Source organism: Ostrea edulis, chromosome 8 (genome assembly GCF_947568905.1).
Source record: "Ostrea edulis chromosome 8, xbOstEdul1.1, whole genome shotgun sequence".
Classification (NCBI taxonomy): Eukaryota; Metazoa; Mollusca; class Bivalvia; order Ostreida; family Ostreidae; genus Ostrea; species Ostrea edulis.
The window spans coordinates 37,505,776-37,518,638 of NC_079171.1; the positions used below are offsets into that span (position 1 = coordinate 37,505,776).

General features: G+C 35.3%; 1 protein-coding gene across 19 annotated transcripts in view; it reads left to right on the forward strand.

Annotated features, from left to right (window-relative positions):
• Positions 1-11,348, forward strand: part of LOC125660916 (U1 small nuclear ribonucleoprotein A-like) — a 76,117-nt gene extending 64,769 nt beyond the window's left edge. For 18 of the 19 annotated variants that reach the window (XM_048892727.2, XM_056146013.1, XM_048892722.2 and 15 more), the window contains 4 exons: positions 1,547-1,806; positions 4,777-4,846; positions 5,355-5,465; positions 7,359-11,348. In XM_048892727.2, the coding sequence (XP_048748684.1) occupies positions 1,547-1,806; positions 4,777-4,846; positions 5,355-5,465; positions 7,359-7,418 (501 nt within the window). In that variant the 3' untranslated portion in view covers positions 7,419-11,348. Of the gene's footprint in view, positions 1-1,546; positions 1,807-2,613; positions 2,635-4,776; positions 4,847-5,354; positions 5,466-7,358 lie in introns of those variants that run through there. The other variant, XR_007364544.2, reaches the window with a different exon arrangement.
• Positions 11,349-12,863: the final 1,515 nt, after the last annotated feature.

A 12,863-nucleotide genomic window follows, 5' to 3' on the forward strand; every position in this document is an offset into this window, starting at 1 on the left:
AGAGAAGACTTGCAAGAGTTGATGAACTTGTTATATTATGAATTGAATAGAGATAAAAGTTTTACTTTTATTCATTGAAAGACTTTGTAACTTGCGATTTCTCGGGGTTAAAAAATTTACTTTTAACTCCATCTGGAAAATGATGATCCTGTGCTATAGAGAATCCACACTGATAGAAAAGCCAATGTCTTTTTCAGCACTCTGTATAGAGCACACAGTACGGTGTCCTTCCCAGCATTCCTAAGACACACCTAGCCGGGGATGCATGCAAGGAGGGCTTTTGGCACCACTCTCATTCATTGCTAACATTCACTAAAACCAACGTATAGCTCTGCAGCTTTATTTTTACATTTTATTTGTTTCTCCTATTGTCATATCTCATTCAACATTCGTTGATATTCTTTTGAAAAGCAACATCCATATCACTTGAAGTTAATTCTCCTGACCAATTAAAGAAAAAATAAAGGAAAAGTATATTTATGCACATTTAACTGAACAGTCATTTTGGGAAAAGTAGATTGTTAATGGCAAAGATACATTATTTTTAGCAAAGATATTTACTTGATCCTTAGATTATTTACTTGATCCTGAAATTGTTAACAGTAGATCATTGTTCCCTCCTGACCTTCATAATTTTCTGATTGATTGACTCTCGTGATTTTTTGTAGTAGATGGCAAGTTATGTATATAGATGTGCTTTATTTCTGTGTGGCACTATATCTGTCTTCTTTCATTGCAACTGGTTTTGATTTTTAAAAAAAACAAAATTTCTCCAATTTTTGGTCCATTTTAGTACTCGCCACTCCAACAAGGAATTTTATTTTACGCAAACCAATGTAATGTACATAATTCCGGTTTCATTGCACTGGCGCAACATTGTTAAATACACAGAGCCATAGAAAACATTAGAAACAATTGCAAATACTAATTTACAAAACAAAGGAATAAGTACAGGAACTTTGGAATTTGGAAAGCAGGCTTGATTTACCACCGATAGAAGGTAGGTTTAGAAGAAATTCCCAACAAAACCCCAGAAGAAAAAGCAATGAATGATGAATATGGTTGCAAAGCCCTCCTATCCACACAACATTACATGATAGTTCACACATATTTCCCATGCATATGGGCAATTCATTCTTCAAAATATTCATTAAATTTGTCCGCATTTTTTTTTTACAAAGACAAGGAAGGGGGCTTTGGGATCCTTGAATGTGGTGGTGTCTTATTGCAAAGTATTCCCATGTACGTAGGTTACTATAGGTTTTAGGTTTCAGATAAAATTGTCAAAGCAGGATTTCAAGGAAGGAAAAGAACCACCAATGGTTACCGTAGCATCAGTTGAAAAAGGGAGGGACTTTCTGAAAAAAGGGATGGGACACATATTTCTCTGGTTTTTGTATTGCAAAGTGTTGTGTGAGCACGCAAATGAAATGCAATCGAAAGCCTATGGGGACACCTATATTCCATGGCTAGCTGTGTCTGGGGAGGCTTACATGTGCTGGGGGACCCGTGACACTGACGCCTTGTAATGGGTTGTCATTAACAGATTCACCATCCCACGGTGGTAGGCCCCCCACAAGCTGTGTCTGCTGCCCTGCCTCACCCTCCTATAGCGGCCACGCCCATTTTAACTAGTCCTCTCAGCACTAGTGTCAGCACAGCAGGCACGCTGCAGGTACAGACCACCTCACAGAGCCCGGGGGTGTCTGCTGCGGCTCACACCAGCAACTCGCCGTGCTCCACACTGTTTGTGGCCAACCTCGGACAGTTTTCCTCCGAGCAGGAACTCAAAGACCTCTTCAACAGGTGAGTGGGAAGTCTGAAATCCATTCTCACTTTACCTGGCAGAGTAAAGTCCACTTCCTGACACTGAGAATTTTGTGTAGGGCCACTATTAAGATCTTTAAAATAAGACTCGTCGGAAATTAATTGCCAGATAATATATGAGATTTTTTGATGTCTCAAGGAATTATTTTTCCTTGCTAATGGACCTCAAAGGACTAAGTTTGACTTATTTAAGCCAAGAGCTCAAAATTATATTTAACGGTAAGTATGAGATGTGCTATAGTGAAGACGATATAAAAAAAAATGATTTTAAATCTTGGCAAGACAGTTGAGAGCAAATTTCATTAGTAACAGGTAAAGTTCCGCACTCATTAACATGTCTAAGATTTGACGATACCTGTTCCTAGTTTGTAAGATAAGAGAAACACGCACCACAAGACTTGAGGAGGTAGGTGGTTCCAAGTAGAGCACATGATTCTGCATGGCTTTACACTCCCATTAAAGCTGAGGTTGTCCACATCGGAGAGAAGGGCCGTGTTTACAGCCAGCATTCACGAGCCTTTTCCGTGTCAGCACTCAGTGTGGAGGAAGTTTTGCATGGGTTTTAAAAGCGTATTTTATGTACTACACAATTCCAATACACTTAATCATGTATGTACACACAGTATGTGGATATTGGAAGCAGTTATTTTGAAAGTTTTACCCAATTAACAATTCCAATCCCCAAAACATTCACCCAACAACCCTTTTACTGAAGATCTTTGAATGTGTTCCTCTTATTTTTGATGTTTAATAGTGACATCTGAAACGATGACGTTAATCTTGTAGATATAACGTTAAGTCGTAAAGGTAAGCGGAACAGTTTAATCTCCATTTCATAGATCACGAGAACGTTTGACATCTTTACCATCATTTATAGATCACAACAAGAGTTTGGTAGACACTGTTTACACTGTAGTTATATTGAAGCACCTCAGCGCTTGGATGGAAGCAACTACAGAGACCTTCACTATCTTATCTCTGTTTAAACCACAATGGCTGCATCATATTGTTATTTTCTGACTTATTTCTTTGTATTGTCTGCATGAGGTCAAAGAGTTTACTGATATTCAATATGAATCCATGCTATGAAAGCATCTTAAGTAACTGGCTCCAGTAAAGGTTAACTCTAGATAAGAAAGATTTCTTCCAAGAGTCTTCAGTAATGTTTGGGTAAGGGTTAATAGTTACGGATATGAATAGATCATTCAACCGTGATGAGAATAACTGTGTTTGAGGTCAGCTCTTTGACACATACAGGCACTGGACTGTGTCATTCTGAAACGACAAACAGAAATAAATTAAACCTCTTTTCCATGGAAATTTCTGCATTTGACATAAATCCACTTTTATGGCTCACTGACGAAAGAAAGGGACCAATGTCCAAGACAGACGGACATTTGGCACCCCAGCCATGCTTATTGTGTAAGCACTGGTAAAGACCTACGAAGTCTATTTCAAAGATGTAATACAGATTGTTGTTCTGTGGTAATGAAGTAAATATAAGCCGTGTCAGAATGATGATACCATGTTGACTTGGATAGTATACCTCTCCGCTTGGCAGTCTGCATAGCAGCTGTCTGGAGAATATACTCTGACCATAGTCAAACATGGTGTGCATACTCAACAGCAAAAATAACAAAGATGATGTCTTTTCTTATTGTTGGTGGGTGAGTTGCCATCACAGTCCAATGATATTGGTTATTACAAAGAAAAATGTTTAATTTCAAGTAATTATAAAATACCATCACAAATTGCCTCCCCTTGTTCTACTTAGGCCACAATGAGTTATTTCCCTTGCATCATGATTGGAATGAGGATTATACATATGTATTTTTAACATGTTCAGTTTTTAACAAGCTATCTGTTTTCCTTTTTCTATATATATTTTTAGCTTGGCAATATATGTAACGTAATGATCACAATACTGTGCTATATAGTTGACGGGTCTTTCTTTCCACAAACAAATTCCAGCAAACAGTGCCGTAAAATCACCACACTTTCACGGAGCTGATTTAGAGTTCTGCTAGAGGCAGATTGGGTACTGGGGTGTATATTGCAACAGTTTATCATCTACTTAGAAACAATTAACAGTCATAAACGGAACATTTTGTGTGTACGTTAGAAAACACAGCTTTCTCCAAGAAAAGCCAACACATTGTTTCCATATATTACTGATTCAAACATACACTTTTCAATAGTTTTGATTTCGTGAGAGACGGTGGATGTAAAGTAATTGAAACAAAGCGATGACTTAGTTTTCTTTAAATTTTCACATTATTCACTACATATACTGCTTAAGGTCACCTGCACTAATTTGATGCATACAATTCGAGTCAAAGATGAGGACATTTTTGTCGTTTTGTACACGTTACAACACTTGTCACAACTCTTTTTGAAATATATGTATAAAAAATACGAAACTGCATAATATAATTTTTAGATTTTTGTGTTTATATTGCCAACCACTCAAACAAAATTACACAACAAATGACAACTTAAATCCCCTTACGTTGCCATTTTATTTTTTTTTCTCTCTGCATGCAGCCTCGTTTTGGCCACCATCCCTCGCAGTTATATTTATATGACACCGCCCGGGTTGGCGCTACACTCACCATATCTACTGACACGTTTTATAGCATTTTTATTTACTGTAATCGTGAAATGAATTGTTAAAATTCTGTGGGGTTCTTTTCTTGACCTTAGGATAGATTACTGCATTAAAGAAAAATGCACAAATGTTGCACCTTATAGAAATCCAAATTAACTTTTGTATGAAGAAATTATTGAAAGTTTTAATGTTTGTAACACAACTAGGTCTTCAATTTTTCCCAAGAAGCCATTTTGACTGATATATTGTATGATTGAAAAACTAGAAAACGAATGTATTAGGTATTCATTCCTCAGGGGTGTTTTAAGAGTAATTTTTAATTTGTATATCTCCGATTCTAGTTTCCAGGGTTTCAGCCGGCTAAGAATGCATAACAAAGGGGGATCGCCAGTTGCTTTTGTAGAATTTCAGGTGAGTTTATTTAAACAATAACATCTTGCTCCGTTTGCCTGATTAAGGTATAGGGCTCACGGCAGGTGTGACCGGTCGACAAGGGGTGCTTCTCCTGGGCACCTGATCCAACCTCTGCTGTGTCCAGGGGTCCGTGTTTGTCTGATCCAACCTCTGCTGTGTCCAGGGGTCCGTGTTTGTCCAACTCCTTGTGGGAGTTATAAGATTGGTCGCTATTCGTTTTCCTCACCTTTTCTTCTTAGTTTGACTGTCAGGTTTTATCCGTTTTCACGTTTCATAGATTGAAAGGCAGTGGTGTAATAGTGGTGTTGTGGAAGATGCAACTCGCCCCCCCCCCCCTTTTCATTGCACATTTTAATGAAAAGGGTCACTTTTTGACCCTATTGAGGTGGGAAATGTACAAACCTGGGTTACAATTTCCCCATTGATTTTTTTTGTGTCTGATTGACCCCTGAAAAGGATTCGTATTGCGTATTTTTAAGTATTATCTTTGTATGTATGTAAACAGGATGTGAGACAGGCGTCAGAGGCCATGGGACGGCTTCAGGGATTTGTCCTTCTTTCCTCAGATCGAGGCGGTATTCGCATCGAATATGCTAAAAATAAAATGGGCGAGGTGGTGAGTGGAATTTAATGTTTCCCTGTAACCATGGCAACCAACCAACATCAAGCAAGTAAGGATTTGTTTTTGTTTCTTTTTATGTGTAGACATCATCCACCGCTTGCTGCACGTCTAAAGTCAGGCAAGGGAGAACATTTGGGGAAAAGGGAGGGAATAAATTGTGTCCAATGTCGTATTTTAGGTTATTAGATTCTTAACAGACTATATAATTTTATTTCAAAAAAGAAGTTTGTACATGTGTTTGGTTGTTAAAATGTAGACGATTCTAACTTTGAATCACAAATATTCCTGTGAGGTCATCATTCGTCCTGCATAATTTAAGATACAAACACCCTAAGAAATAAAATGATGAATATTCGTCAATATATTACTGCTGATATTGATTGTACTTTTAGAGTTACGACCCTTGGCAAGTATGATATACTGAAAAACACGAAATATAGCCCGTCTTCTCCAGTTGTGTTTCATTTGTATAATGATAGCCCCAAGGCGTGTGATAATCATGTGTTGGAATTATAAGTGGAAAAATCTTATTAGATAAATTAAACATTTCTCTCTCCAAAATTACGCGTAACCAATGACCTTAGAATTGCATAAATTTGTTAGGCCTATTTTTCGAGTTATCGGTAATGGAATATTTGTGAGATCTTCATTTCATTGCTGATAGGAATTTTTCCAACAAAAGTTCATACAGCATTTACAGTCCTGCATATCTTCACATTTAAACAGAAATATATGTCTGACGTGTTTCATACTGATTGTTTGGCCGTTCTTGGCACACTGATTTTGACAATGAACTTCTCCGTTTACCTGATCCAAATCATAGGGCTCAGGGCGGGTGTGACCGGTCGGCAGGGGATGATTACTTCTCCTAGGCACCTGATCCCACCTCTGGTGTGTCCAGGGGTCCATGTTTACCGTCCTCTTTATTTTGTATTGCTTATAGGACTTCTGAGATTGATCACTGTTCGTTATCTTCGTCTTTCATAAGTCGGTGAAAAAGAAAGATAAAACTAGGATTTTTGAAATGAACAAGTCAGATTCTGTACAGATTAAAACCGTGTGTAAGCAAGTTATAACGAAAATGTAGATATTGAAAAAAACGACAAAAACACTATCTCCTGCTTGGCTTTGATCGTAGTCCAGGGCCACATGTTCTGAGTGGAGTTATTATTAGAATTGATGTAACACTGCATGACACTAATCATACCAAATGTAAAATTAATTATTTTGATGTGTACAATATGGTTTCATATTTATTCAACTTAAAGGGAATTCTTATGTTTTAATGTGAATAATATAATTTCATATTTATTCAACATAAGAGAAAATACAATTGCTTCTGTTATTTCATTGTGTATAATATCGTTTCATATTTATTCTACTTAAGGGCATTTTTTATATGAAAGAAGTTTAATAAAGTTTACTTTATATGGATTCTACATGAATCATGTGGTTTCTATACCAGAGTTAATTGAATAATGATAATTTTGTTAATTGAAATAGTGAGATAATGATATAGAAAAATGAATAATTTTCAGTTTTTACAAGACAAAAAAGGATAAAGATGATAGGTCCTCATGTAACCAATCATATTCGCTTTTACATTCACCTTACAGCTATGCACTTCATGGTCATTCATAATTTTTCAATTCAATATGCAAATCATAATTGATAAAACATAAAATGATGCTATACTTTTTTATTTGAAATTTATATGCATGTACAACAGGATTTTAAATTGTAAAATAGATATTTGGTATGCTCTTCAAAATATCAGATAGTACTGTACATTTGTATTCAGTGATTGATTGTTTGATAAGTGTGTGCAACCCTCACTCATCAAAATATGTGCAGCATGAAACTTTAATAGTATGTTTCGTTTCGTAGGGAAAGAAGGAGGAAACTCTAAGCCAGTCCCCAGGGGCCGCCACAACGATTTTCTCATGAATATTCAAATGGTTGTGTTTCCATAAGAATGATTCTTTTTCTCTTGTCTGCATCTCTTGAGGTGACTCATCTGTGATTGTGACGATGGAGGAAATGAACATTAAATCGAGTTCTTTTTTCATCCTATGATTCGTATCAAACGTTTTTTCATCTTATTTATATTTGACGAAGGATTTTCTTTTGGGTTTTTTTTCTTCCCGTTATTATATGAGATATTATATACATAAAAGTATATTATATGTTGCCCTCATTGTAGATAATTCATGTTACTTAATGTTTATATTGTAGTTGAGATTGATATTATCTAATATGTATGCATAAATTGATGGAATGATTGTGATTGGCTCATGGAGTCATCTGACATCGAGGTCATATATTGCGATGTGAATGAGATATTATGCTAATAATACTTGTCTTGTTTGGAAACCAACACAAAAAACAATATTTCGAAGATGATTTGTTATGAAATTCAGAAAGGTCATTTTTGAAAACCTCCGTGTCAGTAATGGGCATTCATGTGGTAGAATTTGTTTTTGAAGGCGTCAGTTGACCTTTGACCTCTGTCGAAATTTTTACCCCTCTTGTGGGAGAATGTCAGATTGTGATGTGTAATTTTTTTTGCTGTGGTGAAGAGTTATTTATTATAGCCATTTACATATGTCTGTTTCCCAGGGAATTCTAAAAATTGGTTTTTTTTTCATTCATGTTTCCCCTTTTTTCTGTAAGATGAAATGAACAAACAATTTAACCATCTCATCTTCTGATCGCAGAAGTGGGTTGGGGTTTGATTTGCGTATATAATTATCCTGTTGTACTGAATTATAATATGTGACAAGGAACAAGAAATGATAATGAATCAAGATTTACTCAACTTTTTGCATATCCTCAGGAGTTATTATGCAAATAGTAAGATACATTTTCGATGAAACAAGTGAGTTTAAAAGTGGAAATAGCTTCTAAAAAAGTGATTTCAGTTTTGATACAACAACATGGAAGTAGATATAAGATATTTTCTATGTATGGAAATTATTGAATTTATAAGAAATGAATATTGCAAAACTTTAACTCAGATGAAGAGAACAACACGAGTCCGTGTCCGTCCAAATGAAGACATGCGTTGTGATAAGGTTGTCTTTTTATCGGCACAAGCACACAGAAATTTCAACAAGCCTTTGTGTTAATATTTTAGTGCTTCATAATTGTTTTTCATCCCTTTTACAACCTTTTTTTATGTTCTCCCCTACTGAGTGTTAAACATATCTGAGGAAAATTTTAATCACATAAGTACCACATTCACTAATTTTAAATGGTTGTTAATCGAATTATAATGACTGTGTTCGAATGTATTGATCTCAGAGGATGTTGAGGCTACCTTTCATGGACTTGTAGAAAGAATGGTATTAAGCACTTGGCCATGTCTATTTGTACGAGGGCATATCTGAATTCTGTATGCGTTTTGGCGGAAGCATCGGATGGTATTCCACGAAGGCAATATTATATATACTGCTAGTCTGCACTAACGCACTTGTTAAGAAGAATAAACAAAAACATCTGTTTGTGTTAAAACTTTTATTGTTTACAAAGTTTAGTACTTGTACAAACTTAATGAAATCATTTTGAAAACAGAAATACAAACGTTTTACGTCACAGCCCCCTTGACAGGGATATTTATTTTCCATTATCATATCTTGACCCTCTTAGTTTAAGGTTTCATTCACCAACGATATTGTACAGATTGAACATTCCATTCAAGCCGATTTTTCCTATACACCATGACACTTCACTTCCAGATAGATGATTTTTCCCTTATTTTTTTCTCTTTCCCTCCTGTTTTTACTTCACCTGACTGTTACGTCATAGATTTATTACGTCACTGTACACAATTGAGGATATGTTTGATTCATATCTTCCTGGCGATATGACGACACTTCTTTAGTTAACTTGATGATTGAAAATAGAATCTATTGCTTATTTCTATGTTAGATATATTGTAATTTATTGTAATGTAGATTACTTATAATTTGTAGGGTAGGTTATGAAATGATGTACATCTTTTGCAAAAGTCAACAAATATGCAAATGTTTCTATTAATGTCGTTGATTTGTAATAGTGCTGTAGAGGACTTGATGAATGACGTTTGGGAGATTATATATGTGTTGATTGGTTGTATCGTTAAACGTGTTGACCGTTAGGATCACTTGTTACAAAATGAATATATATGCTTATTATTAATTTTATATAATGCTTATATAAGTTTTAATTGTCTGTCTCATATGAATGTGTTACAAGGAAATCCAGTGATTAATCATTGAGAATTGTGATTGACCAATCAAATGAAATAGCCAATTTGATTGACCAATCTGATGGAAAGCTTAAAGACATGACTAATTTGATTGACCAATCAAATTGAGCGTTACTAATATGGCTAAATCTACTTTATGCATAATGATACCACAGTGGATGAGGTTATTTCTTTTGACACAGGGTATTGAAAAGAGCTACAAAATATTCCGAAAAAAAGTATCAACGATCTAATTGTGACATAATATCAAATTTTAATTGATTAAATCTATGGTCTAATACTCATCATGCCTTTGTAAAACCATCTGGTTTTGCAAGTCGCATTTTCTGTTTACGAACATTGCAATACATTAAGAGTAAATTCGGAAGATCGAAATTGTGGTAAAAAAAAATAGTACATGATCAAACATGCATGCCTTCGTAGTATATATATATACTATGCAGTAGTTGAGTTATTTGTATGGATAACTAGAAAACACTCTGTAAGTTTCAAGATGTGTCAATGAATTTATGAGAAAACAGGGTAGCCATTTTTGATTTCATTTTTGGACAATCTTTAACAAATGGTAACACTATTTAGTGTCGGTGTAAGCAATTGTTGAATTCATACCATTTGTCCTTAAAAGTGTATAGATGTTGAATCCAAGATTGACTTTTGTAGAGTATTTTAAATCGACCCGTGTATTGTGGAGTTCATAGTCGTCTCTGTGATAAAGCTAAAAAATTACCGAGACTGTAGAAATTATTTAGAAATCGTGTATTTTCAATCAAAGATTATTTTCTAATCCAATTATTATTCAACCCATGGTGTGGAGAATAACTTAAATAGCACGAGGATAGGTTTTTAAGAGTCTAAACTTTGTGTCGAAATATATTTTGAATCAAATGTCCATAGAGGGTTTCCAAAAATGCTGTTTGATTGCAAAACTACACTATGTAAGTTGAAATTATGCAAGACAACTTCCCCAAATTCTCAGCTTTTTGTATTTTACATCGTTACTGTGTAGCAAGAGGATCAAGTTGTCGTCACTAGATGTAGTCCGTTGTATCATTTTGTTATACGTCATCGGGTAGAGGGATTTTTGTGTAAGATTTTTTTTATGTCTGCAGGACGTTAAAAATAATGAAGGAAAAAAAATGTCGCAATGTTTCATTCTGACATTTTTGGTGATAAATTAAGAGTTTTAAAACGTCGGATGAAATTTTTTGTTGTTTTACAATTTTGGTCAATCATCCCGCAATACAGTTCTGTTTCAGAAGGTTGGTAGAACAAATACGACTTCTTTATTTAAATCACAATATGCTGTGCAATGACTTTTTTTGCTCAATACTGACCCTTATTTAATTTGATAAATGAAATATTGCAATGTGGGGGTGATGTACCATTTTATTGTATCTTTAATAGTTATTTGGTAGATAAACGACAGGGCATTGTAATGCCATATTTACATCGAAATAATCTTGTTTTTCTCCTCTCCATAATGTTTTTGATTTCCCACATTGCAACTGACCGGAACTAAGTATTGATAGTGTTACGCCATAGATGTACATCGTAGTTTTGGGTCACGTGACTCTGTTATGTAAATTATATCATACATGTCTTTTACATGGAATAAACGACCAATGTCACTTCCGGTGTTATGTTTGTATTGGTATATTTTTGAAGTGAAAAGAAGACTTGAGACGCATTTAATATCCCAGTCAATGGGACAGATAAATATAAGGTACCGTTCAAGTATCTATACTGGATTCGTAAACTTCATAAAACCCTTACAAAGAAAGATGCATTGCTGGATCGAACAATTGTTCTACCAAGTCCCCATCTTTCCTCCACGAAAATATCAAAAGCTGTGAAGGGGAATCTTTAAACGTAATGTGCCAGAAATTGATGTAAATCAAATGTGGATTCTAAAAATAAAAATCTAAAGAACTTTTTTGGTAAATAAAATTCGGCCTGGAAAGCTCAGTGGTTAGAGCACCTGCCTTTTAATGCAGTTGACATGGGTTCGATTCCTGGTCCAGTCCAAATATCTCCTTTTCTATATAACAAAGGCACTAAAACCATTTTCCTGACGATAGAAGCAGTCCTAGCACTTCTGTTCTGTTGATGGGGTTTAATTTCACCATTTTACATGTACAAAATATGGCCACCTTAGATTACAAATCTTTTTACAGTAACAATGAAAGGTGAATATAACGAGCAGTTGCCAATCTTAAAACTCCTATAAGCTATACAAAATGGAGAGTAGGGCAAACACAGACCCCTGGATATACCAGGTGGGATCAAGTACGCATCCCCTGTCGACCGCGATGTAAACAAACAATTTTGAAGAAGGTGCGCTAAATTCCACTTCAAACCACTTTCCATTTATTATCGATATTATCTTGGACGTTAAAATTGTTACATTTAAATTTCACCTCTTCCTGTTAAAAGCAGATGTAAACACATCACGTGGTTGTAAATTGTTAAACAGTAATGCAACGCAATGGGAAGCGGGAAATTTATAGATATCCATTAAAATCCTCGATTCAGGGATTCACAGAGAGCCAGGAACAGAACATATTTTAAAGTGACCAATAGTTGTATGCAAGGTGAAGATAACGAACAGTGATCAATCTCATAACTCCTACAAGCAATACAAAATAGATAGTTGGGTAAACACGGGCCCCTGGACACACCAGAGGTGGGATCAGGTGCCTAGGAGGAGTAAGCATCCCCTGTATCAAATAGCAATATTTACAATTACCTCATGTCGGTACCTGTTTCATTGGTAAATTTCAGAATCTGATCATTCCATTAAAATAGAATTTCAATAACAGTAAAACGTGAATCCGCTATGGAAAACCGCTGTCCACTGCTGTTACTGGCAACTCTAGTATGCAGGAGAAGTCTTTCAACGTACAAAAGTTATACATGGTCAGAAAGTGTGCGTGGCATCATTACAGTTTCACAAGCTCCCTCAAAGTGATGTAAAATATTTTTTGTGATTGTTTATGGGTTTTTAAAAAGTTTTACACACAATGCAGCAACACGAGGTGTCATACCATGTCAAGTAACACTGGAAAACCAATTCACCACACAAATCTTAATCATAGTTAAACTGCCAACAAAAGGTATGGCAAAACACAGCATATTTTTTCATG